General features: G+C 36.2%; 3 protein-coding genes across 3 annotated transcripts; 1 reads left to right on the top strand and 2 right to left on the bottom strand.

The window, feature by feature from the left end:
* Positions 1 to 991: 991 nt before the first annotated feature.
* On the bottom strand, positions 992 to 3,178 carry LOC126695893 (uncharacterized). Its single transcript, XM_050392688.1, has one exon. It carries the CDS (start codon positions 3,176 to 3,178, stop codon positions 992 to 994), a length of 2,187 nt encoding a protein of 728 aa, XP_050248645.1.
* Positions 3,179 to 14,338: 11,160 nt separating this feature from the next.
* LOC126695892 (uncharacterized) lies at positions 14,339 to 18,478 on the top strand. The gene is made up of 2 exons (XM_050392687.1): positions 14,339 to 14,669; positions 14,772 to 18,478. The coding sequence occupies exons 1-2, from the start codon at positions 14,339 to 14,341 to the stop codon at positions 18,476 to 18,478; spliced, it is 4,038 nt and encodes a 1,345-aa protein (XP_050248644.1).
* A 1,375-nt stretch (positions 18,479 to 19,853) lies between these two features.
* Positions 19,854 to 20,867, bottom strand: LOC126695891 (uncharacterized). The gene has a single exon (XM_050392686.1). The coding sequence runs from the start codon at positions 20,865 to 20,867 to the stop codon at positions 19,854 to 19,856; it is 1,014 nt and encodes a 337-aa protein (XP_050248643.1).
* Between the last annotated feature and the right edge of the window lie 2,189 nt (positions 20,868 to 23,056).

The raw sequence follows: 23,056 nt of genomic DNA, 5'->3' as shown, positions 1-23,056 counted from the left end.
ACAAAACAGATCTGAGACGACTAAAATAACAGTAAATTAGTCGACCATTTTCGCCAAGGTTGTTCCAACTTTCAGCCAGAATTAGGCACCACTATGAGCCTGCATACATTCATGGAACAAGAAGAAAGCAAAACAAAATATGTTATTCAAAATTTAAATGCTTAATTGGTGACCATTGCAACATATAACAAATTAACAATACCACAGCAAGACATAACAACAATGGGAATGAGTCAATCATTTTTACAGAAAATGAAATATCTAAATTTTGATTTTTAATTACTCTGCACGCCCAATGACTTTAGGTTTCAGCATCTTTAGAAGGAATATCTATCAACCAAAGAAAAATTATTCCTATCTTTTAGTCTTTATACCTGCGATTTCTATCTTGCTTCGAGATAGGAAATGGTACCAAAGTGTCATCAATGGATGCAACCTTATAAATCTCAGGTGCTTATGATTCACAATCACAGATTCAGTTCTATAATTGTAGAAGAAAAGAAACCCACACTTACAATGTTGAAATCATAATAGAAGTAGATAAATGCTATAAAATTTCAAATATAAATGCAAATTTCTAATAGCCAATCACAATAAAACTTAAAACCAGATGTTTTGAACACATAATCTCTCAATTTAACTATGATTTTATAGCTACTGCTAGCTTGTAGCAGAGAAGGTCCAACACCAGTGTCTCAGATATATGTTCTAAGCAGAGCTGCACAGTTCATGTAACATTTCTAGAATGACCACACCATCATTGTCTCACAGTATTGAACATGAATTTTTGTAGCGCAAATACATAGAAAAAAAGAGCTTGATGAAATCATGCCTAACAGATCTTAGTAAATGTCAATTAACCTAAGACCATCTCCATAATGAAAGCATGAAATTTAGCTAGAAGCAATTGGTAAACAATTGTAAAATATACATGGAATGTGTGTTATAGCATCATTGAGATTAGTTGAAACCAATTGGCTGCAGCCTGCTACTATGGGACAGATGAACATTGCTCCTTGAGTTGTTTTCCAAGCCTGTTGTTATATTCTTCTTTCAGCTCTGCGAGCTCTTTCTCCAGTTTGCTAATCCTAACTTCAAGATCTTGTTTTGACATAGAAGTCATAGATTGGCTTCTTGGTTCTTCATCATGAACCTTAATAGTCACAACACTCTTGACTGAAAACTTTGTTCCTCTATCATTTGCAACTTCAGTGGCTCTTTGTGATCCTCCCACCACCTTGCTTAAAACCGGTAGCTTCTCCTCTCTCACTATTCGACCTCTAGCATTTAAAGATGCTAGATACTGAGATTGAGTGCCTGAAGAAGGCTTTGCATCACTGACCCTTATGAACCTTGTACTTTTCTTCTCAAACATTTCCATGTGTTTAAAGTTTCTTTCCTTAACAACATCACCAGCTTCCTTGTGTCTTTTTGAGTTCTCTGGCAATGTTGTTTCAGTTCCTGAAGAAGGCTTTCCATCACTGACCCTTCTGAACCTTGCACTTCTATTCTTGTCAAACATTTCCGGGTGTTTAAAGTTTCTTTCCTTAACAACATCACCAGCTTCCTTGTGTCGTTTTGAGCTCTCTGGCAATGTTGTTTCAGTTCCTGAAGAAGGCTTTCCATCACTGACCCTTCTGAACCTTGCACTTCTATTCTTGTCAAACATTTCCGTGTGTTTAAAGTTTCTTTCCTTAACGTCACCAGCGTCCTTGTGTCGTTTTGAGCTCTCTGGCATTGTTGTTTGAAGTCTTGGCTGCTTCGTAGAACCCTTAACTGCATAAGTTTGAGGCAACATTGATTTCTTCCACCAATTCATGTATCGTGTGGTAACATCTGACTCGAAGAGTCTATGTGGTATGTGTAACTTTTGATCCGAAATTGGCCTGCAGTAGTTTCTCCAAGCAGTTTGGTGACTCAAATTGAATCGAGGAACACAAATTGGAATGTCTTGATCCATTCCAAATTGCATGGCCACTCGATGTGGAAGGTATTGCTCTATGCACTCTAGTCCAACCAGCTCACATGCCCTCATGCATAGAGCAAATGACTCTATTTCTTTATCCATATGAGGACCAACTGATACCCACTCTTCTTTATTTCTATAAAACTTTGGAGACAACCAATTCGTCAAGACTTCAGCATAAGGCCGCCATTGAAAATTATCTCTAGCAGAGTCCATGACTAATCTCGCCTTCTCAATTTTCTCCCTCTTCACTTTGTGCCACTTAGCCACTCTTGGCTCACCGCGTTTGATTATATTTTGTATTGGACGCAATCTTGGGAATCTCTCCCAAATCCAAAGCTGCACTAACTGAAATGGTGCCCAGAGATCAAGTTCGAAACGGTCACCTTTATACTTAATTGTCCTTACTCTTGTTGCATCAATTTTTTCTTTCAACAAACGTAAATCCCGGTAAATGGTAGCAAGGACTGCAGGCGCTAAGGCCATCCTAGTCCCCCGTGATAAGCATATTGCAATCGGAAAAAGGTGTTTTCCAACGTTATCATACAAAGATGTAGGGAAAACATACCTTGATAGCCAAAGCGAGAGAAATGCTTCATGCTCAAGTTTATGGCCAGACCCCATGAAAAAGTCCATCCATACGTAATGCCTTGCTGGTGAAAGTCGTCTATGAATTCTAATCAGACTATCTTCGATTTCCAACATATCCTTGGTTTTAATTGGCTTTTTAACAGAGCTCCCCAATACAGAAAAACCCCCCAAAACCATCATATCCTCTAGGGTGATTGTTGCTTCAGCCCAAGGAAAGATAAAGCTATTAGTCTCAGGACACCACCTATCAGCAATTCCAAGAACTAACTCATTGTGCCTTAGGACTTGGTATGTGGAACTCCATATAGCATCATATATACCAGCTTTCTTCCATGTAGATTGATGCTTGGATTGCAAGCTATACACCCATTCTTTCCAGTTCCTTTGTGGGTTTCTCCGACCTCTGTATAGGACATTCAAAGGCAAGTTCTTGACATCACGAATGGTGGGTTTGGTTGGAGTGGGAGTGGGTAGTGGAGGAAGTGAAAGGTCTGGGTCTTGAGTATGGGTTAAAGAGGGTTTAAGAAAGTGGGCTGTCCTGAAAGTTGGTTTACTATTACTTCTTATTGAAATCATGCTCTCTTCTCTTTCCTCAATGATGGTGTGTGATAGTTCATACATGGGAAACATCTCAAACAGCTTTGAAAAGGGTCTCTGTTTGATTCCCAAGAAAATGAGGGGAAGAAGAGGATTCTGCTACCTATTGGACTCAAAAGCTACATGGAAGACAATGGTACATTGGTATCTGGTGCTCTATAGAGAGAATTGTATTTTTTTTTTCTTTTCTTTTTGATGAATATAGAGAGAATTGTTGAGGTTTGAGAGGAAGATGACAACATATTTCAACAATTTTTGAGCTAGCTTCTGATTATTTCATTCACCAATCACAACCTACCATTTGTAAAATAAATTGGGAAATTTATTCTATCATTAGACCTTTTATTCAAAGTCTATCATCTGTTTCAGGAAAATGAGGAGAGATTATAAGGAAACGGTCAAAACAATGGTTTAATTCTGGGAAAAAAACGGTTTTTTCACAATGTCTATCATTAGAATTCTATTTTATAGAACCGCTTAAAGTTTGAATTTTTTTTTTTTTTTTGAAAAAGATAATTGGTTTTGGAATTTCCCTTCAGCTAATAGTTCCACACTAAAAATCCCTTTGCTTAACTGAATTTAGACAAGATTCCTACTTTTCAAAATGGAATAATGGAATTATCAGTATGAATCTTCTTAGTTTGTTTTTATATTACGCAAACCAAGAATCTGTATAATTGTTGTATAGTTGTGATATCGTAAATTAACTTTTTATATTATGTATCATATTGTATGATGTATTGTAAAATATATAAATACTTTATAAAATTTGTATAAAAAAATATTATAAATATATATTTAAAAGATAAATTTATTATAAAATTGGAATGTATTCAACGAAATTATATAATAATATTTAAATAAACTAATCGAATAAATCAAAAATAAAAGTATATTTATAAATTTCAAGTTCAAATTGGTCAAACTCAATGTTAGCTTATACTTTGAAAGAAGATAGAGTTTTGTTAGAAGACTCTTCCATCCAAAAAAAGTTTAGGGGCTTAAAAAAATCTCATTACATTTTTATAGCTGTCTTGTTTTGAGTTGTGATGGACCTAGGTGTAATATTTTTTGTTTTTTTTATTATTCTATTTTTACTTACAGTGAAGTGACACCTCATCTTATTATAAAAATGTTGCAAGATTGTGTTGTGGATATAAAAATTTTTGTTTTTTCCCCCAAAAATGGTCAAGCTCGAAAGTGATAATGCATTGATACATGTTATATAAGTCAAAAATAAGTTTTTTCATCATATTTATTATCTTCCCTAATCAACTTTATCTTTATCTCCATAGTCCAAGAAAATATTACCATCATCTTCATCGTCTTTCAAAATATTCTAATCTTTGAAATTTTTTTTCCTATCCATTTTCTTCATCAGCATCTCCAACATACTACCTATTCTTGGTATTCTATTTCAGTAACTTTTTTTAAAAAAAAATATTTCTTTTAGAATTTAAGTTTCTTACACTTATAACATAAACATTAAATATTTGTATTTTCATTTAGTACTTCATTATATTATAGAAAAGAAATTTACTCTTTCATATATACTATACCTCCTTTTCTTTTGTAGAGAGAGTAAGAGAAAGAGAGATTTAAAAAAAAAAAAAAAAAAAAAAAAAAGAAAAAAAAGCATGGACATTTTATTTTATTGAGCTCAACTCCAATAATTTTGTGTTAAAAAATAAGGCTAACAACTGATTGAACTCAAGTCAAAGCATACATTTTAGAAAACTTAATTTAAACTCACATGTCTATATATCATTTGATAAATATGATTTATATGCTATGATAATATTTATACAATATGCATCTATGTATTTTACCATTCATGACCATAACCAATACACACTTATAATATGGTACTTTTTAAAGTTCAATTCAATACGTATCATATATTATAATACTAACAACTTTGTTTGACTAGAATGATGGTAATAAGATTCCCACTAAGTGAGAATGTGTATGTGGGTTTAGGGATGACCAAATCTAATGGGTAATGGATACCCAATCTGACCCAAAACTTTCAGGTATTATCTGATATATTATGGACAATACTCATACCCAATCCATTTATTAAAAAAAAAAAAAAAAACCTCTTCAACTCTTTTCAAGAACACATATGCACTTGAGTACAACTTAAACAAAATACAATTCTTTCCGGTTAGAAAGTTCCCTAAACCAGTCTAACTAAATCACACTCACCTAATATGTTTAGCACAGAGTATAGAACATACAAAAGAAAATTGGATTTTATAATGAAGTTCTCTTAATGCTTAGAGCAAACGCAGAATGTAGAATGTAATTAATAAGCTTTTAGTCAGGGACCGCTCTATGTGTTGGTGAGGGTGGGCACATGATCACCCTCACTTGAAAAAAAAAATTATATACCTTAAAAATAATATATCTTAAATTAATATTGGTTGTTGACCACCCTAAAAAAAACTTTGAACACCCAAAATAAAATTTTAGCTCATTAAAAATAAAATTTGACCCCTCCAAAATCTTGGTCTATTGAAGGTTAATTTTAGAAATTTGCAATTTTGCATTGAAACAACAATTTTAGATCAATAGCTCAATTGTCAAGCTGCAATTTTATCAAATGTTTAATTATGATTACTAAATTGTATTTTCAAAAAGCATATTTTAAATCTCTATTTTTTTTAGAAAAAGAACACACCTTTTCAAATGGCTAGTCCGATAGTATTTGTTTTAGTCTTTAGCTAAACTTGTTAGATTTATGTGATATTTTTGTACATACACGTGCACTAAAATAATGTTTGAATTCTTTATTGAATAAGATTAATGTAATGGTTGAATGCGTATGTTGAGTATGTTAAATGACCTTATAGTTTATCATTTATTCTTTTGCTAGCATTATGGCCGAACTTCGTATAAGGAAATCACTTGTATTGCAAGATTTATCTTCTAAGCGAATCTATATTAACTTGAACAATCTTCTTTGGAATCTTAGGATATGAAGAAAAGATCTCATATTTCCATCCTAATGATCAGGATGAAATAAGAAGAGCATATTTACAAAGAGGTTATTGGCAACCTCTTAGCCATGATTTCCCTAAAAAAAATTACTGAAGCGTTGTATTGATTTAATCTTGTTAATTTGGTTTAAAGAGTACAAAAATTGTTTGGAATAGATCATTAAAAAAAAAATGATTCATTTTGTTTATATTGTTACTTATTTAGGAAAAATTTTAAATTTTATGTGTTTTCGTTTTTTTTTTCTTTTGTGATGTCAATATATTCAAGTTTTATTTTCATTCATTTAAAAAAAAAAAAAGTTCTTTAATTAACCACCTTGAAGAAAATTTCTAGAGCTACTACTAGTTTTAGTTCTTATCTAAAACGGGAAACAAATTTGGAAACTATCTAAATATGGAACATTAAATGTGAATAACATTCATAGGCAAATAAACACAGGTAATGAATAAGAAGGTAAATATAGAATGACAAAAAGGAGAAAAAAGAACAAATATTTAGTTCTATTCTTCTAGAAGAGTTGTGTGTTGTAATTTAGCTTAGATTCTGTATTACCTCATGTGGGTGTAGCTTATGCCAAATCCAATAGGTAATGGATATCCGACCCAACCTAATCCGACTCAACCCAAAACTTTTGGGTATTTACCCAATATGTCACGGGTAAAGAGAATCGGGTACTAGTTTGGGTAATACATGAATCCGATCCATTAAAAAAAAAAAAAGAAACCTAAAACCTTTTTTTTTTCAATTAGTATTTCTCTACCTTACCCACTTTTAATAATTCCCATTATGTCATAGACTCTGAAACCATGAATTTGCACGAGTATTTGTTTTTGTTTTGTTATAATGGGGTTTGGAACATGAATCTTCGTTAGAACCCCAACAAAGATTTCATCTTTGAAGCTAGGGGCTTGGAGAATTTGGTCTTTATTGTGTTTTGGTTTTTGCATATTATTATATTTTTTTAAAGCCCAAAAATTATTATTAAAAAAAAAAAAAAAAGGCTTGAGTTGGGTATGGATATCCATGAGTAAAAAATGGGTACATAATGGGTATTGGATTCTGGGTATCCATGAGTAAATGTTTTGGGTCGGGTTTGGGTATACCTGACCTAACCCTGTTCCATGGCCATCCATGGGTTTTTGTGAAATGGTAAAACTACCCCTTAAATGTATGTTTTATAGAGGTTTAATGACACATTTAGTCAATTTTTCCCTAAATTTCAAAATGGTCCTCATCTTTATTTCATTTTAATAATTAAATTTTAAATTTTTGTTAAAAATGTCCCTAACTTTAACTCTTGCTTTGATTTTGAGTTGAGATTGTTTAGGGAAATCCCAAGAATTTTGGTAATAGTAAAGAAGGGAAATGATGGGTTATTCAAATAATTTATTTGCTTCTTTTATGTATAGTAGCTTGTAACCCCATGCATATGCATGGATATACTTAAAGATATACAATAAGATACATAATATAATTCCTATATATATAATTTAAATATTATTGATAGTCATTTTAATATTTTATTAACTCTTTAAAAAATTTTGTAAGGATAATATTAAGTATAAAATGTAAATTGTCCATTTTATTTATTTATTATTGTGAAGTATATATATATATATATATATATTTTATTTTTTTTTACGATTCATTTATTTTAGACTCTTTGGTTTTTGTACTTAATAAATCACTTGGATGAATATTTATGATATGGTCCCACATTTGATTCTAAAATTAAGAAATGAAACCCTTTAAGAATAAATAATTTAAGCCACATGATGCAAAATTGGAACTCTAATTTAGAATTCTAATTTGAGTTTTTCTCAGCTTCATCTATTATTATATACTAGCTTGTAACTCTATGCATATGCATGGATACACTTAAAGATATACAATAAGATATATAATATAATTCCTATATATAATTTAAATATTATTGATAGTCATTTTTATATTTTGTTAATTATTTAAAAAATTTTGTAAGGATATTATTAGGTATAAAATGTAAATTGTCCATTTTTTTTATAATTATTGTGAAGCACTTTTTATTTTTATTTTTTACGATTTATTTATTTTAGACTCTTTGGTTTTTGTACTTAATAACTCACTTGGATGAATATTTATGATGTGATCTCACATTTTATTCTAAAATTAAGAAATAAAACTCTTAATAAATAAATAATTCAGGTCACATGGCGCAAAATTGGAACTCTAATTTGGAATTCTAATTTGAGTTTCTCTCAGCTTCACCTATTATTATTATTATTATTATTATTATTATTATAGATGACTTATAAAATTGAATTGTTTTTAGTTCTAAAAAAAAAAAAAAAAAAAAAAAAGCCTCATAAATATAAAATCATTCAAAAGTTAAGTTTTTTATGGTTTACATATATTGAACTTCTTGTTTTTTACACTAAATTAACTTATTTGCTACAAAAATTAAAAAACTTAGATTAGATGGGACACATGTCACAAAATTAAACTCTAATTGAAATCTAATTTTTACATTGAATTAACTCGCTTGGCACAAAAATTTAAAAACTTAGATTAGATGAGACACGTGGCACAAAATTAGACTCTAATTGAATTCCAATTTGAAATCTAATTGGATTTTCTCTCAGCTTTATCTGTTATTATATATATAGATTTAGGGATAGAGAAAATCAAAGCAAGAGTAATGGCAGATACTCTTTGATACAAACTTATAAGGATAAGGACTAAAATAAAGTATTTTAAAGGATGAATACCATTTTGAAACAAGTGGCGAAAGTTGATTACTAAAGGTGTAATTAATCACTTTATATGATATTTTTGCAAGGGTATTATTGAAAATCCAGTATGTTATATCATAATAATTTTCAAAATAGTTGAGTTGGCAGGTTGTTGATTTTTATCTAAGCCAAACATTTGATATTATTTTATCATCTATCATTAACAACTTGCTATCTCAACATTTGTAACCTTCAACTAATTCTGACTAGACAAACTTTCCCATCTCCAAGGCTTCAAATGAAGGCAGGGCCACGAAGGTGAGAGGGGCAATCCCCCCATCCCCCACCAAAAAAAAAAATCCTTTAAAATATGACTGAATTTAGCACCTTAAAACTCTAGCAATAAATTAGGAGTAAATTTAGATTAGTTTGCTTTAACCGAAACTTTAGCTATAAAATTGGGATAAATTTAGGTTATTTTGCATTTAAGGGAACTTTTAGATGAGTTTGCCTCCAAAAGATAAGTGTTACCCACATTCCTATCAAAAGAAAAATATAACCTTATAGGGACTACTAATAGAATCTCAACATACCTAGTACAGTATTGAGTATAGGTTTTACAACTTATCTTTAACGTATAAGTTACTTTTTGAGATAAGTATATCATGATAACAAAAAAATTAATTGACTAATGGAGCTTGTAAATTTTTTCAATAATTGAAATTCAATATATCATATCACAACATTTTAAAGTTCAAATAAAATTCCTCTATCATTACACTTTGTAAGGTGGTGGGCCTTGTTTGTAATGTTGAGCTACTTCCTGCTGCACTAGGCTCGAGTTTTCTAGATAAGGGAGTTGGGACCGGTCCAACTAGAACCCACCTTGGTCTGGCTTGTGCACAAACTACACCACATCTGTCAGGCTTTGGTTACATGCCCATGGCAAGCAGAACTGCTGTAAAGGAGTTATGACAGGCAAATATAATACGGATAACACAAGAAAATATAGTCACTACTTTTAACTACAATAAATAAAAGTGAGCAACAAAAGGCTCTCTGTACATAGAATAAGCTAAATGAAGGATAAACAGAGTTAGCAAAATCAAAGTGTTAGTCTGCCATGCCAAGTAATACACGGGATTAAAACCAAGAAAGGGACGACCGTTCCCTTAACACGATTAATCTCAAAGAAGAGATTAATTGTTTTGAGAGAACAGGCCTAAATGGTCTATGCCTAAATGGTCTATGCCCAAATACAGATCTTTTGCCTTTTATAGAGAGTAAGGCTATTGAGGGAAAGAGGAAATCAACCTATTGGTGCATGCCTGCTGTTCTAAACTCTCTATTTTTCTTTTCCTCTCCTTACTACTTCTTAGTTTTCTTTTTCTTTTGTTTTACTTTCTTTCCTTCTCAATGCTTACTTCTGGGTTATGTTTTTTCCTATAAATTCCTTTTACTGTGATTTTCGAATCCTCCCTCTCAATGCACAACATAGGGTCCTTTATAGAGCCTGCCGTGATGTGACTGTTATTTACTATTTTAGCCATTAACTGTCTTTGTCTGGTATGGGTGTCCTTGCCAACCACTTACTGGTCATCAGTGATTCAGCCACCACCATTTACCTGTGCTGGCTGTGTCACTCCCCTCTGCCAGACAAAGAAGGCTATTTTGTTTGTTTGCTTGCTGTGGTTTTTCTACCCGTTACAGTGCGTGTGCTCTCTCTCTATCCCTCATGGCATGCACCTAGTGGTTCCAACTCATCTTTGCTTCTTTTGAATGGCGTGTCATCCCAGCAGGACATTTCCTCCAAAAGAGCCTGAGCAAGAACTTTAGAATAGGTTTTTTCCCTCTCCCCACCGCCGACTATGTCCTCTAACCCATAACCCACCACTTCCTATATTGGCTGGGTACAAGCTGGTGGTGCCTGGGTCTTGCGCATGCTTTCACCTTCTTCGCCTGCTGCTTATGCATTTGCCGTGATCTGGAGATCGGTCTGTACGTTCTGCCGTGCGCTTTTGGCTTCTTATGGCGTAGGTTGTTTTCTAATCTGTCATTCTTTATGACTTGCTTCTTTTGGGGGTTGGGCCTTGTTAGATCATAGGCCTTCCTTCCCCCGACCTATTCTATGTTCACTTCGTGGCCTTGTTAGCATTTTCCTATCATATCACTCTGCTATTCCTGCTGTAATGTTGTTTGACTCAATCCTGCTGGGCCTCTTTGGGTCTGCTGTTTATTTCACTCCCAATGACTCAGTGTGTTTACTAGGCCTTTTCTTACATTGTTTGCGGGCTCCTGTGTCTTATTTCCTTCTTGGGTATCCTTGGCCCATTTGCTTTCCTTGAGCTTCCTCAGCCCTTTTCCAATCCTACTTTCCCATGGGCCTTTACTAACTCTCTTGAGCTTCCCTAACCCAATTACTTTATACCTCATCCTTGGAGCTGATGGGTCTTCCATTAGTCCCTTACTCTCTTTGCTTGCATTACTTTGGGCCTATTGTCGTCCATTCTTGCTTTTCTACATACTGCCCATAGGTTTGCTTCTTCTCTCTTTCCGGGCCCATTCAAGCCCGCTTGCTTCCTCAAGACCTACTATTATGAGCCCGTGAGCCATTCATTCCTGCCACTTGGGCTTAATGGCTTTTTCTTACTTGCTAACTTTGGTCTGTCCGTGTTGCTAGGCCTTTTCTTTTACTGGGCTTGTCAAAATGAGCCTCAACACACTTCAACTCAAAATAGTGGATCAAATATTTTAAACTTAAAAAATAATTATTAAAAATAGAACACAACACTAATTCATAATTCTTTAGTCCTACTAATCTTTTTCCTCCTCAATCTCTCGATCCTTGCAAAATTTCAAACACTAGGTTTTTCTCCCCATAAACTCAACTTTTAAATAATTAGAAAAAATATATAGAAAAAAGTTTAATTTTATATTATTTCAAAAGAAATCAAGGTAGTGAGGTGATATATAGAACTTTCAAGATGCATCGCTATATATATTTTTTCTATGTGTTGTGTTACTATATGTAATACAAAACACCTCCTTGAAAAGGGAGAGTTCTATAAGGCTTAAATCTTAGATCTTGAAAAATGTTAATCCAGAACTACAAGCAAATTTGTGATTTATGTCGACACAGTCATAAGCCATTAAATAAATGTCTTCAACTTTTCACTTTTATTTTTGGGGTTTGAAGTCTTTTGTTTTGTTTTTTTGTTTATTATTATTATTATTATTATTTTTTTTTTTTCCCTTTTTTTTACAAAATAGAATTTCTACTCTAACCTAAACTAAGTGTATATGTGTGTAAAGCTCCCTCCTGAAGACTTGAACCCCGACCCTTACCCCCCACACCCCACAAGTACTTATACTTGTGGAGTGACCACCGCACCAAGGGTGCACGGTGGTTCTATTGTTTTTAAACTTGATATAAGTGATATTTTTAGTCATTTTTATACATAAACACACATTAAATTCTATATTTGAATAAATTTATGAACAATAATAATTTATTAATGAATTGTTTTTAAACTTGATATTTCTTTAAATGAATTGTTAATCATTACCTTAAGGGTATCCGTTAGCATTTTCCTTTATTAATTTCAATCTTTGTTGGTTTTTCGAAGGGATGGTAATCTTGTGCGATGAGTTTTTTACTTTTTTTGGATATTGCAAGTTGCAACAATCTAGTTTGCTACCAAATCCGAATAATATAGTTGGCTAAACTAGTTTTGAGGAGCCTTTTTAGGAGAAACAATCCCTAAACTAGTTTTGAGGAGCCAAAACTACGTTGGAGTCGGTGCTCTTATGCTCTTGGGCATGTGGAAGCAGTGAGAGTCTTGTAAGGTTATAACCTTTACAAGAGGGTAGTGGCCTCCCGTCGGTGAGGCCGTTTAGGAAACACTATTAGGATGGAAGGGGAGCTAGAAGCATTCTGGAAAAAGCTATCCCTTACGGAGGAAGAGGATGAGCAGGTGGTGTTGGGTAGGAATAGCACACTGGCAGCAAGGGAGTTGGGTAGGAACTGTTTAATGATGAAAGTGCTATCCCGTAGAAGCATTTCACTAGATGCAATTAGAAAAAATCTGAGAATGGTGTGGAAACCAAATAAAAGTGTGCAGATTTCCGAGTTAGATGATGAGCTGTTCATGGTTGAGTTCGGGGATGAAAGAGATAAGAAGAAAATCATGGAGATGCGACCTTGGAGCTATGAAAAACAGTTGATTATTTTACAGGAATTCGAAGGGGAACAAACACCAAAGGAAGTGGTCCTTAAATGGTCTCCCTTTTGGATCCAAATGCATAATCTGCCACTAAAAAGTAGAACGAAGGAAACAGGGTATTCAATCGGTGCAACGATAGGCGAAGTGATGGAGGTGGATGTTGCAGAAAACGGAGTGCAATGGGGGAAATGCCTGAGAGTTCGAGTGATGGTGGATGTTACAAGAAAATTAATCCGAGGAAAGAGGGTCACCATTGAAGGAGAGGAAGGAAGATGGGTTCAGTTTAAATACGAAAGGTTGCCAAACTTTTGCTATCAATGTGGTTTGTTAAACCATGATATGAAAGACTGTTCTGAGGTGCAGAGGAGGGACGACCAAACTGAGGTGAAGGAGCTGCAGTATGGAGCATGGCTAAGAGGGGAGATATTCATAAAGTATGAGAGAGAGACGGATCAAATAGGACGAAGGGGTACGCTGGATAAGCTCAAAGAATCTACGCAAGGGAGCAGTGCTAGGACGGAAGTAATGGCCCAACGGGCCGGCGGCGATGGAGTGGAAGTCAACCAAACTGAAAAAGGGGGAAAGGGGAAGAGCGGGAAACCAGAGCCAGAGTCAAAGATTCCAATCCATGAAGCTGCAGACAAGAAGAAAACGCCAAACGGGACAGATCGGGTGGCACAGGGCAGTGTGATTATACATGAAAGGGGAAAGGCCAGTGAGACAGAGAAATTGCCAGAAGTCACCTTGCCTATCCTAGGATACAAACCAGTTTTGGAAAGAGAGTCACGAGGAAAAGAAGAGGATGAGATGATGTGGGAGACTATGACAGCACGGGATGAGAGGCCTGGTTTTGTTTTTAATGTAGGTCAACCTACTGGGGAGCAACAGGATGTGGAAAAGCCCGATAAGGCTGAAGTAGCCCAAGGCCCAATGGCTATGTGCTACAAGGAAGACGTGGGCTGGATAGCTGAGTGTCTTGGCCCGATGAGTAGGCACTGGAAACGTAAGGCAAGAGAGGCTCAGCCCAAACAGCAAAATGAGCAACCAAGCCCAAGTGAAGGGGAGCCTATAATCCAATATAAAGTAAAACGTGAAAGCCCAGTACCATTGAAAGAGCTGGAATTGAACATCACTGAGGCTAAACGCAGAAAAGGGTGTAAAGAGAGCAAAGTGTCAGGGAAAGAAAATTCAACCACGGATGGCGGAGTGGCGGCGACTGCAGCGCAGCGCCGCCGAGCTCAATGAGCATGATAGCATGGAACTGCCGGGGTCTTGGATCATCCCCGGCGGTTCAAACTCTCACCGACGAGGTGAGAAAGAAGAATCCGATCCTGGTCTTCTTATCGGAGACCAAAGCGAGTCTAAGCAAGATGAAGGGGGTTCAAAACAAGATTGATTATACAGAGGGGATTGTGGTCCCTAGCGACGGTAAAAGTGGAGGATTAGCTATGATCTGGAGGAAAGGAACAGAGATAAAGCTGAAGAGTTGCTCGAATTCGCACATAGATGTCGTTGTTGAAGGCGAGCAAGATCAAGTCCCGTGGAGAGCAACCGGTTTTTATGGCCATCCTGAATCGGGTAAGCGGAAAATTTCTTGGAAACTTTTGGAAGCTTTGTATAAACAATGTGATATGCCCTAGGTTGTATGTGGGGATTTTAATGAAATTACCCATGCTAAAGAGAAATTAGGATGGCTGGATAGGGATGCAAATCAGATGTGGGAGTTTAGAGAATGCTTAAACAAATGTGGTTTAGTTGATTTAGGCTTTGTGGGGCAGAGATATACTTGGTGTAATGGCAGATTGGGGGATCAGAGAACGCTAGTCAGATTGGACAGGGTAGTAGCGAATGAAGCATGGAGATGTATGTTTTCGGAAGCTAGTGCTCACCACTTAGCTATGTCGGCGTCGGATCACTGCATGATTGTTTTATATCTGCATAGGAAAATGCCAAGAAGACCAGCGAAACGAAGGTTTATGTTCGAAGCAATGTGGACCCGTGATGAGAGGTGTAGGGAGATTATTGAGGATGCCTGGGATCCCCTCCGAGCTGATACTAATTTTCAAATCCATGAGCGTCTGAAGAGCTGCCAAGACCACTTGCAAAGGTGGAACAAGGAGGTATTCGGTAATGTCAACAAAACTCTGAGAGTAAAACAGCAGCAATTGCAAGAGGTTGAGGCCCTAAATTTGCTTCATGAGACTGCTGAGGAGATAGAGGTTTTGAGAAAAGAAATCAATGAAATTCTGGTAAAGGAAGAAGTGATGTGGAGCCAACGGTCAAGAGCTTTGTGGATGAAATGCGGAGATCGAAATACTAAATTCTTCCACGCAACGGCAACACAGAGACAAAGGAAAAACAGAATTGAAGGCCTTTGGGGAGCAGATGGGATGTGGCAAGAAGAGAAAGAAAGGGTTGAGGAAATCATCTTGGGGTATTTTGAAAAAATTTATAGTACAGAGCATACTAGTGAGTATGAAGTAAATGTTGAAGATGTGGAAAGGTGCATTACACCGGAAATGAACAAGATTTTACTCGAGAACTTTCGAGCGGAGGAAGTCAGATATGCTCTCAACCAGATGCATCCGACAAAATCGCCCGGCCCCGACGGTATGTCCCCTCTTTTCTATCAGAAATATTGGGAGATAGTAGGTCCTTATGTGACAAAATGTGCTTTAGACATTCTAAATTCTGGTAGCTTACCTTGTGTGCTGAATGAGACTTATATATGCTTAATCCCAACAGTGCAGTGTCCTCAGAAAATTACGGAGTTTAGGCCGATAAGCCTTTGCAATGTAATTTATAAGATAGTGTCCAAAGTGCTAGCAAATAGGTTGAAAAAAATTCTGCCAAAGGTTATAGGAGAAGCTCAGAGTGCTTTTGTTCCCGGGAGACAGATTACTGACAATGTTTTTGTAGCTTTCGAGACTATGCACAGAATAAAATCTAGAAGGAAAGGAAAAACAGGTTTAATGGCTGTCAAGCTTGACATGAGCAAGGCGTACGATAGAGTCGAGTGGAAGTATCTTGAAGGGGTGATGAGAAAAATGGGCTTTCAGGAAAAGTGGATACAACTTTTCATGATGTGCGTGAGAACAGTGTCTTACTCAGTTCTTATTAATGGAGAACCGAGAGGACGAATCATCCCTACTAGGGGTCTGCGACAAGGGGACCCTATCTCTCCCTATCTCTTTTTGTTATGCGTGGAAGGGCTTTCAGCCATGTTTCAAAGGGAAGTTAGATTGGAGAGGATCAAAGGGGTGTCGGTGTGTCGGGGTGCACCCCAAATCTCCCACTTATTCTTCGCCGATGATAGCATAATTTTTTGCAAAGCAACCTTGGAGGAGGCCAATCGGGTGAGCCAAGTGTTAAAGGATTATGAGAGGGAGTCGGGGCAAAAACTAAATAAAGAGAAAACATCTCTCTTTTTTAGCAAGAACACGAGGAGCGAAGTGATGGAAGGGGTTAAGGAACTATTTGGGGCGCAAATAATTAGACAACATGAGAAATACCTTGGATTGCCGCCTATGGTGGGAAGGGGAAAAAAGAAAGCTTTCAACCGAATAAAAGACCAAGTGGGAAGAAGAATAGCCGGGTGGAAAGGCAAGTTGCTTTCGAAGGCAGGTAAAGAAATCCTCATTAAGGCAGTGGCACAAGCCACCCCAACGTACACGATGAGTTGCTTTAAGATCCCGGATGCTTTGTGCAAGGAGCTAAACTCCATGGTCAGAAACTTTTGGTGGGGGCAGAAGGAAAATGAAAGAAAGATGGCTTGGATTTCGTGGGAAAAGATGTGCCAAAGGAAAGCGGAGGGAGGGCTAGGCTTTAGAGACCTCAAGGCCTTTAACTTAGCGCTTCTAGCCAAACAAGGGTGGAGAATTATCCAGAACCCAGATTCGCTGCTGCATAGAGTTCTGAAGGCAAAATATTTTAAAAGTACAAGTTTTTTGGAAGCTCAAGTAGGGAACAACCCCTCTTATACGTGGCGAAGTCTGATGGAAGCCAAAAGTGTTGTGGAGAGAGGAATGAGGTGGAGCATCGGTAATGGGCGGAGCGTAGACATTTGGAGGGATAGATGGCTTCCTACCCCTAATTCCTTTAAGGTAATTAGCCCAAGGAGTCAGGTGTCTTCAGTGGAAAGGGTGGAGCATTTGCTGGACAGCGACAAAAGAGCTTGGGACATCAGTAAGGTGCGAAGTATTTTCCTTCCTTTTGAAGCAGAGACTGTTTTGGGAATCCCGATTAGCCCAAGCCTTCCAAATGATTCTAGGATTTGGGCATGGACAAGCAATGGGATTTTGACCGTTAGAAGCGCGTATGGGGTAGCGCTAAAAATGGTAAAGGATAACAAGGAGAAAGAAGACAAGGGAGAGTGCTCGGATCCCTCAAAAATGGATGAGGTTTGGAAGTCCATTTGGAGGCTCGAATGTCCAGGAAAAATTAAACATTTCCTATGGAGGGCCTGCAGAAACATTCTGCCCACCAATTTCTGCCTAGCTAGAAGAAAGGTGTCAAAATGGGATGGTTGTGCTTGGTGTGGTGAGACGGAATCTTCAAGCCATGTGTTATGGGATTGTAAGGCTGCTGCTGAAGTCTGGAAGGAATCGGGTCTCAATTTGCCTAGGTGGAAGAATGATCATAGGGATTTCATTGAGGTTTTTTGGAAGCTAAAAGAGGAAGCAAAAAATATAGATTGGGTCGTGTTTGCAACGACGGCTTGGAGCATATGGAGTAACAGAAATCGTTACAAGCACGAGGGGAAGTTCAAGCCGGGGAAGATGGTAGTCAAGGAGGTGACCAGATATGTAGAGGAGTTTCGTCAAGGCTTCACTTCAAACTTAACCACTTCCAAGCAGCCCCCTAGGCGTGATTCCCAATGGAGACCCCCAGATGCTGGACAGTATAAGGTAAATGTTGATGCAGCAGTGTTTAAGGAGGCAGGTAGTTGTGGAGTGGGGGTGGTAGTAAGAAATGAAGAAGGATGCTTGATGGGGGCCATGAGCAGAAAGCTTCCTTTTCCCTTGGGGCCTTTAGAAGCAGAGGCAAGGGCAGCGGAGGAGGGGATTGTGTTTGCAAGGGACCTTGGCCTTAATGAAGTGGTCATCGAAGGAGACGCAAAGACGGTCATGACTGCACTGGCAAACTCAGATTTTCTGCATACCCCATCCTCAATTCAGAAAGTAATGGAAGGGGCGAAGTTCAGGCTGCAGGCGTTCAAGTCATGGCAGTCCAAACATGTTCACAGAAGCTGTAATGTAGCAGCTCATATGCTTGCAAAGCATGCTTGTAATGTTATAGATAGTTTAATTTGGGTGGAGGATACTCCCCCAATGATTTCAGCTCAGATCAGTATGGATGTAGCAAATTTGGGTTTATCCCTCAATTAATGAAAGTTCTCTAGTATTGACTATCAAAAAAAAAAAAAGTTTTGAGGAGCCTTTTTAGGAGAAAAACAATCACTAGAGAATCTGCTAAATTTGAGGAACCTCATTGGTTGGCATTAAAAGCCTTACATATGGCAGATTATTCAGGTGGTATTTTGCTATTTTTTTATTTTATGTTTGTAACCTACACATGAACTTCCTCATGAGTCATGAGCTCATAAATTTTACTAGTATTTCAAACCTACTCGGCAAAATCCACTTCTTGGGCCCATGACTAAGCACGAATAGGCCTTTCTTTTTACCCTTTATACCACATTCTTTCGTTGAACAACCATTAAAAATACATGGGCTTTGATCATGCAAAAAACATAAGAAAATAAAAAGAAATAATAGGGGCTTGCTATGTATGGAGAAAAATGGGCATTAACAAATACAAAACACATTAAAAAAAATATAGAAAAGAAGAAGAAGAAAACCTTATATATCACCTTGGCTGTAATCTACCTGCTTATTTTGAAAGTGAGACTATGGAACAAACTCAAATATACATCACATACAATATGAATTGCTCACCATAAGTAGGGGTGTGCATGGATCGGATTAAGCGGATTTTTTGACCCAACCCATGAGTTGGACAAATTTATTATTATTATTATTATTATTATTATTAAATAGAGTAGAAAAAAATATAAATATTAATATATTAAAAAAATTCAAAGATTAGTATCAATGTAACTCCTTAAAGGCAAATAATACTAATGACTAAACAATAATAATAATTTACTAGGGTTTGTTTGAACTAATTGGCTTTTATATAAGATAGGAAAAGCTGGTTATTTTAAAATTTTTATTAATTACATAATATTATATATATATATATATATATATATATGGGTGGGTTGAGTTAGGTTTGGCGGGTTTGAAGACCCAAACCCAACCCAACCCATTATCAAATAATTTTTGGTAACCCAACCCAACCCACCAAGACCTGAAAACTAACCTAACCCGACGGGTTGGGTTGAGTCAGGTCGGGTCGGTTTTAGCGGGTTGGCTGCACACTCCTAACCACAAGCAACACAACCATCACTTTAGTATCAAGTATCATTAAATTTAATCTTGCCCAATGCAGTAAACGAGTTCATATTTTGCTCCACATACGTTTAGGCAGTAAGCAAAATACATATTAGCCAAAACTATTAAATTTCATCTACCTCGTTTGATCTATCTTGAGAGACCAAGTAATTGCATACTGCAACTATGGCTTAGTTTTTTTTTTTTTTTTTTTTTTGAGAAATAATTACAACATGCTGCTAATCCTGCCGCTCGAACCCTTTCCCCCTTAAACTCTCAAACACTTCGTGCATGGGGAGGTGCCAATTCAGCTACAAAGCCTAGTTAGTCCTCCATTTGTTGGATTTTTCTCAAACTTATTTCCACCCCTTACCTCTTTTAGCTTAGAAACCACTTTCTCAAGCTGGCTAATCCGAGCTTCCAGGTTTGATCCTGGTAACTCAAAAGTACAAGATCTACTGCTTTCTCCTTCATTTACATTGAGACCTTCTACATTATATTCCGGGCTCCCTTCTTTACTCTCATTCCAATCTTCCATATCTCCTTTTGATTCTCCTACCAATGGTTCACTTTGCATATCTTTAACAAATTCGGCTAATGGCTCCGTCTTTATAACTTTTCCATCATATGCAGTTGATTGTGATGGAACATGAGATTTAGCGACTAACAAAGGCTTGCCATCCCCGACCATTCTGTTCTCATCTCTTTTACAAGATCTCAATTGTTCCTTCACTGTCAAATTTTCCTCTTGATCAGGGTTCATTGCTTCAAACTGTTTACTATTCGGAGGAGAATGAGGAGGAATATAATCATTGTCATCTATGTTCCTCTCCATTGAACACTTTGATGATCTTTTTGAATCATTTGAACTTATTTGATGCTGTGCAACACCCTTAACTGCATCTTGCTCACCCAATTTTGATTGCTTCCACCACTCCAAGTTTGGCAATGTAACACCTGCATTGAAGTGTCTGTATGGAATATATAACATTTTGTCATTCATTGGCTCATTGTAACTTCTCCAAGCAATTTCAGGACTCTCATTGTTTCGAATAACAAAGCCTGGCACATCTTGATCCATGCCAAATTGCATTGCTACACGTTGCGGTAGGTACTGTTTTATACAGTCTATTCCAACCAACTCACTTGGCCTCAAGCATCGGGCAAATGACTCAAATTCTTCATTCAAGTTGTGATCAACAGGAATCCACTCTTCTTTTTCACTATAAAGCTTAGGATATGACCCATTAACCTTTGCATAGGGTCGCCATTGAAAACTCTCTCTGGCGGAGTCTAAAGCTAACCTCACAAGTTTGGACATTTGTGATGTGTGCATCCGGGAACTAGGCTTCTGCCACAATGTTTCAAATCTCTCCCAGGACCCAAGCCCAATTTCGGACTAATTCAAATGGTGCAGAAAGAGTAATTGCTAGACCATTATCTTTTTCATTGTAAGACTCCAATTCAATTAAGGCAACTATTTTTGCTTTTAACACACTCAACTCCCTATAAATGCTAGCAAGAACAGCAGGTGCCAATGCAAGTCTAGTCCCTCTAGCTAGATGAATTACAATGGGAAAAACAAGTTTCGTAATTGTACCTTCAGAAATCTCAGGAAATACAAATCCTGACAACCATAGTGAAAGAAAAGCCTCATGCTCCAACTCGCTCTCACTCTCCATGAAATGCATCAACCATGGGTATTGACGAGCACTCCTAGCTGCACTACATACGAATTCTTTTCTAGCTTGGATTAGTCTTTCTTCAATTTCCTTCAACTCTGGGGTTTCAAGAGGACTGAAAATAAGGGACCCAAGAACAGAGAAACCCCCAGAAACCATTATGTCTTCCAATGTAATGGTTGCTTCTCCCTAAGGAAAAACGAATGTATTAGTCTCACGACACCACTTCTCTGCAAGGACAAGAATCAAGTCTTTGTTTCTTTGGTTTTCACAAGTGGAACCCATTATTGCTTGGTAAATTCCAGATCTTTTCCATGTGGACTCGTGCTTTGAATGCATGTGATCAACCTAGGTAATCCAGTTTTTGAGTGGACACCCGGTGAATTTACGTTAACTAGAGACTTTCCAGGCTCGGAACTGGTGGTGGTAGAGAAGAAGGAAGGTAAAGGAAGTTGAACTTGAATGGAGGAGGAGGGTATTGAAGGTCTTAGAAAATGGCCATTTCTGAGGGTTGGGTTTCCACCAAATGGGGAAACAATGAGCTCTTTTCTGACTTCAATGATGGTCTCAATTAGTTCCTCCATTGTTGTTGAAGTTCATGAAGAATGATAGCAAGTTGCATGTAGACACGTTTTCGGGGAGGTAGCTAGGTAATTTACTTCTTGTGAATCTCTGCGTGTGTATTGAGAGGGATAGAATAGAAGATAAAGGAAAGTGCAGTATTTGGGTGGGTGTGTCTACTTGGGAAGTGGGAGTTTAGAACTGTAAACTCTGGTTGTGTAATCATGGTGTCATGGAGACTGAAGACTTTTCAGAATCCATTGCATGCTCTCGGGGTATGGTCCAAGAAATGACTTTTTGAGGCAAATAGACAAAACTTATAAATAGCGAATCATATTGCTTTAATGTTAGATTTTTTACCAATTTTATAGAATATAAGAAAAATTATATCTCGATATAACTACAGGTAGGTCTCATACAGCCGTAGGACTTCTTGTTGTGTGAGAGATGATATATATATCCAAAGTATGGTATAACTAGAATTATATCTGTGCAGTGCACGGCTTAATAAAAAATATTTGGATAATATGATTAAATTTAATAACAAATAAAATGAAAAAAGAATTAATTCAAAATTTAAGATTAAAAAATAAATTGTACTTGTACACTTAAAAAAAATTTAATTTTTATTTCTTATTTTGATATTTAAATCATTTGTTTTAGTGTTGATTTCATTCAAATGGTTATAAGTTATATCAACCCTAAACCAGCATATGTATACATATGTAACATTCTAAATTAATAATAAATACAAATATAATACTCTAACTTAATGTAACATTCTAACTTACTAATAAATAAATATAACATTCTAACTTAAAGTAATGTTTGTAATTGTATTGTGTTTTAGCCTTTAAGAACACATATATTATTTATTTTATCATTAAAAAATAATGAATTCAATAATTGAAATGGTTGAAACAAAATTAAGCGAAAACCTCAATTCATTAATGAAAAAATATCCGAAATTTTGAACTTAAAAAAAAAAAAAAGAAGTTAAGTAAATATAGACTTATATAGAAATTTGGACGGATGGATTCTCTCGTATCCAATTTCGTGTTTGACAGCAAATTTTGCTTTTAATTAAAGAATATAGATTATATGGAACAAAGCACCAAACAAAAGTCATAACAAATTAAATCCATAATAAAATATTGATGTCAACAACAATAATCATGTAATAAGAAATTAAAAAAATACAAATATATTGCTTGCTATATTGACTTCTAAAAAAAACACTAAAAAGTATGATCAAACAAAGAATTTC

This window comes from Quercus robur, chromosome 8, assembly GCF_932294415.1.
Source record: "Quercus robur chromosome 8, dhQueRobu3.1, whole genome shotgun sequence".
Classification (NCBI taxonomy): Eukaryota; Viridiplantae; Streptophyta; class Magnoliopsida; order Fagales; family Fagaceae; genus Quercus; species Quercus robur.
The sequence above is the reverse complement of the archived record's forward strand: the minus strand, read 5'-3'. Positions and strand labels throughout refer to the sequence as shown.